Raw genomic sequence first — 5,994 nt, 5'->3', positions numbered from 1 at the left:
TTAACGTCTGTTTCTTTTAGAGTTAGTTACATTGCGATGCACATTTTTTCTTTTCTTGGTTGTATCTTTTTTAGGAACAAGTTGAACCTCGCGCGCTGGTTCTTGTTCACTTATACGTGACCAATACTTTTGGATCGGTCTGTAATCATGGAAATGACTAGCCGGTTCCCAAGTGTCATCTTCTTCTCCATAACCTTTCCATCGAACTTTATATAAGTAATTACCCGGTGATCCCTTATGGTGTAAAACTGCCTCAACATCGTATGATTCAGATTGATCAGTATTGGATAAAGATACTTCCTGGGAAATAACCTTTATTTGCGATGGAGGTACATCTCTTGGTAAGAGTGCTCCAGTTGCATCAACCAACACGTATGAACCACCTTGAGTTTTTCTTTTGACAGTGTAATTACCAACGTAGAGGGGATCACTTTTTGCAACACGGTTTACATTCTTGAGCGTGACTTGACTACCAGTGGGGATATCGGTTAGAATTCTGTGAGTTTGGTTGAACTTGTCTCGAGAGGCAGCTTGTGAAGTTTTTATTTTTTCACGAATAGCAGGTAAGACAGTGTCATTAAACTCGTTAATTCTAGTTTCTAACTGTTTCATTGTTTCAGGCGATTTAGTTTTGTCCAGCACGTTATTATAATCCTTGTTTTCATTGGGACGTCTTGCGAACATCAATGAGAAAGGTCGTGTGCCGTGTAAAGCTGTATGTGTATTGTTGAGGGCTTCTTGGGTACTGTCAACATACAAGTCCCAATCCTCAGTTCTGCCTTGTAATCTTTTGTGCAAAATATTTTTTGCTTTGCCAACCCATCGTTCAACTATACCGTTAGCTCGGGGATGATAAGCTGATATGAGACGATGATCAATACCGGATGATTCAACATACAGTCTGACGATTTCATTGACATACTCAGTACCATTATCACTTTGGATAATTTTTGGTCGACCAAAGAGCGATAAGATACTCCTTAATGCAAGTGCAATAGTGAGAGAGGATTTATCGGGCAAGGCTTTGAGTACACAATATCGTGTAAAGTCGTCCACTACCAGAAGGATGTATTGATTACCTTGTACTGAAGTAGGGAAAGGTCCGGCTGTGTCGATACAGATGTGATCCCAAGGTGCATCAGCATAGATTGAGGTTAAGGGATTGTATCCGTGCTTTGCAATATTGAATTTTTGGCAATCAGGACAACTACGTATTATTTCAAGTGCATCTTCCTTGAGCTTTGTCCAGTGAATACCATCGCTATGTAAAGCTGTTACGATTGCTTGAGCTCCACGGTGTCCTTCTAAGTGTGTATCCATGAGTAGCTTTTGTCTGTCTTCTGGTGCTGGGGTCATCAAGTCAGCAGGCATCATCATTCTGGATGTAAGAATTGATCCGTTAGAATTGATGATTTGTGAAGTGACAATTGTTTTGATGGTTTTATTATCCCCCTCCAGCGTTTTTTCAGGTTCAAAAAGACGCGACAAAGCATCTGGCAGAATATTTTGAATACCAGGTCGATGGATGATTTTGAAGTTATAATCCAGTATAGTATCCAGCCAATTGATCATCATAGCGTTAGCTACAGGCTGAGTGTGGAGATAAGTCAGGGCCTTGTGATCAGTGTATAAGGTGAATGGGTTACCCCACAAAAATGGATGAAACTTCTTTAGTGCAAATATCACTGCTAATAGCTCACGTTTAGTGGTAGAATAATTCTTTTCAGATGAAGAAAGTGAGCGTGCCATGAAACCGATATATCGAGTCTCATTTTTGATAACTTGGTAAAGAACAGCACCAATTGAATAGTTACTAGCATCAGTAGCAACGTAAAAAGGTTGTTCTAAATCTGGATGATGAAGAAGTGGCGCAGAAGACAATAATGCCTTGATTTTTTCAAAAGCACTTTCTTGTTCAGATGTCCAAAGTTTATCAAGTTTACCTTCGAAACGTAATTTGTCCAAAGGCGCAGTGACTTCAGAAATATTTGGCAAGTATTTTCTAAAATAATTTACCAGTCCTAAAAAGCGTTGAATCTCTTTTCCAGATGAAGGTCTAGGCCAAGTCAAAGCGTTTGTAACTTTACGAGGATCGAGTCGAGACCCTTTGGCATCAACACAGAAACCAAGCAAGTAAACAGTAGACTGCGCAAAATGACATTTGTCTGGGTTAAGGATCAAGTTCACTTTAGTTAATCTCTGAATTATGTTTTGCACATGTGTGATGTGTTCCTCATAAGACTTGGAAAATATGATGATATCATCAACAAAAGCCTGTGCATAAGGTAAATCACGTAATACAATATTAATCACTCGCTGATAACGGGAAGCAATATGTTTCAATCCAAATGGACAACCTCTAAATTGGTATTGTTGACCTTCAAAAGTGAATGTGGTCTTAACACGATCAGGTTCGTAGATTTGGAATCGATGAAATGCTTGTCGAAGATCAAGAGTGGTAAAGATAGTTGATCCTTGTAATTGATCGAAAATCTCTTCAATCTTTGGAATAGGATGTCTATCGTTTGACACGAGAATAGAATTTAACAAGCGAGGATCGAGACAGGGTCGATGTCCTGTGAGATTACCAAGCAAGTCTTTCTTAGGTGCCAATGTTAAAGGAGAATTCCAATCCGAATTAGGTGATGCACGTTCAATAACTTCATCCTTTAACCAAGTGTCAATACATTCACGCATGATTGGTAGTAATTTAAAAGGAGTACGATATGGTGCACGATAAGCGGTTTTTCCTTTAACAGTATCTAAACGTATAACTGACTCGGGTACAGTACAGAATGAATTCTTTGGTATTAAGGCATTTTGATTAACAAATGGTTTAATAGCATTATGGAAATGAACTTGTTGCTCACGTGTACTGTAAGGAGCTTTGTTAGGTTCAGGTGTATCATCCGTAATCTCTTTGTCAATAACTGGTGCAAGATTAGGATGTCTGATGGCTAAGTTGGTAACAAGAATGTTCAACTTGTGCATTAGATCTAATCCTATTACAACTTCAGTATCCAAGGAAAGAGGAAGGACTTCAAAAGAATGGGATGTATGAATAAGATTATTATCATTATCACCGTAAATAACACTTAATGGAAATTTGGTTGTACCGAAACGTTTACTAACATTATCACTTGTAGCAAGTATAACGGAACCAGATACATTTCTATCAACTGCAATATTATATTTATTAACAAAATTGATGTCTATCGTGCTAAAGGAGGAACCACTATCAACCAGGGCCATAGTGTTCACGTTCTCTATTGTGATAGGTACAATTAAAGAATGGTTAGTACTTTTAAATACTTCATTCTGTTTTGTTAATTTCTTACAATCATAGTTGACTGGATAACCCTCGTCATCTACGTCCATCAAGTTGCTATCACCGCTAGACATCTTGGAAGATGCCTGTTGTGGCCTAGCTTGAGGAGTGATGGTGAGGTTGAGCTTGCTACCATTAGAACTTGAAGTAACCAAGCGAGCGGAACGGATGGCCTTACTTGGACCATGGTAGGGCTTATCTCGTGGGCAGATAGCAGCGTGTTCCCTGGACCATGGAACGTTACCAGAGCAACGAAAGCATTTTTTGGCAACAGATACAAAAGACATTGGCGGATTGGTGGTAGTGGGGGAAGGGCTCACCGATGAGGAGCTTTGGCTCAACAAATTCTTGTACTTGTTGCACTTGTCTGTAGGATGATTGGCCAGACCATGGATGGCACAATGGAACTTATTTTTGACGTTACCAGGGGAAGAGGACTTCTTAGTTATACCCTGTAAGTTGCTCAACAAATGTGAGTTCCTAGGGTTGTACTTAGATGCCTCTGTTCCATTTGATGCGAGAGACATAGATAAAGACTTGACAGGGACGGAGTCTTGGCGAGGTGATGGGCTACCCTCAGAACACAAGTTGGATGACAGTACCACCCTGGCCTTGGCAGCGACTTTTGCGACAGAGTCTTGCTGATCTCTTCCTAGGTTCAACAAGGAGCGAGAGACCTCTTGCCGCAAAAATGCTGGTAAAGCTCGTTTGTATATGGAGGCAGTCCTGATGTCATCGTCCCACTTAGCTGCCCTGCGGATTCTTTGGAATCTATCAGTGAAGGCTTCTATGGATTCTGCTGGAACCATTTTAAGGGACAAGAGTTGGTCCATATACTCTAGCTCTTGTGCTACGTCTTGTGCAGCGTATGTTTTGACTATGATACTTCTGACTTCAGACCATACCAAGTTGCGACCCTTAAGGACTTCATTGAACCATGATCGCTGATCCCTGTTCATTTTGATAGGCACTAATCGGGACCAGCTAGAATCTATGGATAGCCCATTTGATTCAACGATGAGAGCGAAAGTATCCAGTAAATCTTCCACTGAATCGTGCACATCTGCTTCTTTTCTCCATACATTACCCTGCCACTGCCAGATGGGAAGGTCAGGTGGGATGACATGAGCGGAACGAGGGTAAGAAGTGTTTAAATGGTTGCCAGGACCAAGGACCGCTTCACCTGTAGGCGTAGAAGGAGAGACGCAAAAAGCCTGTGCTTCATCTAAAAACATGATACAGTTCTTAATGGTCACTGCTCGCTCTTGTAACCCTTTGAGGTGTTCTTGTGGGGCACCAGATATCACAGCGTGAGCAATTTGCTGTCTAAGGTTCTCTAAAGTAACTCTTAAACCCATAACAGCATCAACGGGCTTATCATCACTTGCTACATGACTTGTTGCCATAGGGGATGAGGTTTCTTCAGCATTGGTCATTTCAGTATCTTCAATGGCCTTTGGTATTTCTTCCATATTCGTTTCAAACGTATCAGTTTCACCATGAGTAAAAGGACTAGGAGTTTGATCTTCTTTAACCATATTTGTATTTGCGATTAAGAGTTCAGAATTCGTTAAAAAAAATGAAGTGTTTTTAAGTATTTAAAATATGAAAAAGAAGAATTAACGAGACCGAACAATAGTTCTAAAGTCGAATTACTTTTATTAAAGAAAGATTCCAAGGCTATTTATATTAGTTTGAGCAAGACCTGAGATTAAATGACAAGAGATAGTTACGACCGATATGATTTGACATGTATAAGAAAAATTTTATAAACTGATGTAAATAATCAACTGTTGAGATGAAAGTGAAACTTGGCTGTTCAGGGCAGTTGGTAATTATCAGGATCTATTCTTATTCAAACTCATTTGTAAAGATTTAGCTTAGAATGATAAGACTGTTATCTTATTGACATGTCAAAACATGACAGCATCATAGATGCATACTTGGAAATGGATTGGGACTTTAATGGCTCCAAACAAGCAATCGAAATGTATAAAATCAAATTTACTAACACTTTTTTCGATTACCAATGTGTTCTTGATCAAGAAAGAAAACTTGCCCGACAAAAAGAACAATTAATGAAACAATTTGCTGAAGAAGTAAATAAATGGAGTCATTTAAAATTTGAAAAGCCCACACAAGAACCAGGAAGTATCCAAAGATACCTTACCTCAAAATACAACCAACTAAAATCACTCATACCAAATGGACGAATAAATCCAAACATTATGAGAAGAATCAAAGAAGGAGATCATTGGACCCGCAAATTAAAGAACAATCAAGCGTTCGAGGACGAACTTTTCCCCACCCGGAGGATCTGAAAGATATACAGTCAAGTTTTTTTAGTACCACGCCAGTTAGAAAATGAACTTTTGCGTAACAACCTATTTGAAAACGGAGTATCAACTCTTTTGCTTGAAAACCAAAAACAACATAAAATTATAAAAACCAAAAACATATAAATACCCTTATATCTTATCCCTATTTTGACTTCACTTTACTTTTGAATTTTATATTCTTTTTATATTTTCTTTATTTTATAAAACAATAAATTCATCAAGCGTTCAATTGAAACCCTTTGGTCTGTGTTCTATTTTAAATACTGAAGTCCCTTGAAGTCAATAATCTTCATTGTAAACCTATTCCTAAACCTCAAGAGTTTAACC

The 5,994-nt window shown here is 38.8% G+C and overlaps 2 protein-coding genes across 2 annotated transcripts; one reads left to right on the top strand and one right to left on the bottom strand.

Annotated features, from left to right (window-relative positions):
- RO3G_07311 (uncharacterized protein) lies at positions 1-4,866 on the bottom strand (the record flags this gene model as incomplete). Its single annotated transcript, XM_067661901.1, has 2 exons — positions 1-3,179; positions 3,339-4,866. 2 exons carry the CDS (start codon positions 4,864-4,866, stop codon positions 1-3), a joined length of 4,707 nt encoding a protein of 1,568 aa, XP_067518002.1.
- Positions 4,867-5,238: 372 nt separating this feature from the next.
- RO3G_07310 (uncharacterized protein) lies at positions 5,239-5,649 on the top strand (the record flags this gene model as incomplete). The annotated part of the gene is made up of 1 exon (XM_067661900.1): positions 5,239-5,649. The coding sequence occupies one exon, from the start codon at positions 5,239-5,241 to the stop codon at positions 5,647-5,649; it is 411 nt and encodes a 136-aa protein (XP_067518001.1).
- Between the last annotated feature and the right edge of the window lie 345 nt (positions 5,650-5,994).

This window comes from Rhizopus delemar, genomic scaffold, assembly GCF_000149305.1.
Source record: "Rhizopus delemar RA 99-880 supercont3.5 genomic scaffold, whole genome shotgun sequence".
NCBI lineage: Eukaryota > Fungi > Mucoromycota > Mucoromycetes > Mucorales > Rhizopodaceae > Rhizopus > Rhizopus delemar.
This window is presented reverse-complemented; position numbering and strand designations above follow the sequence as displayed.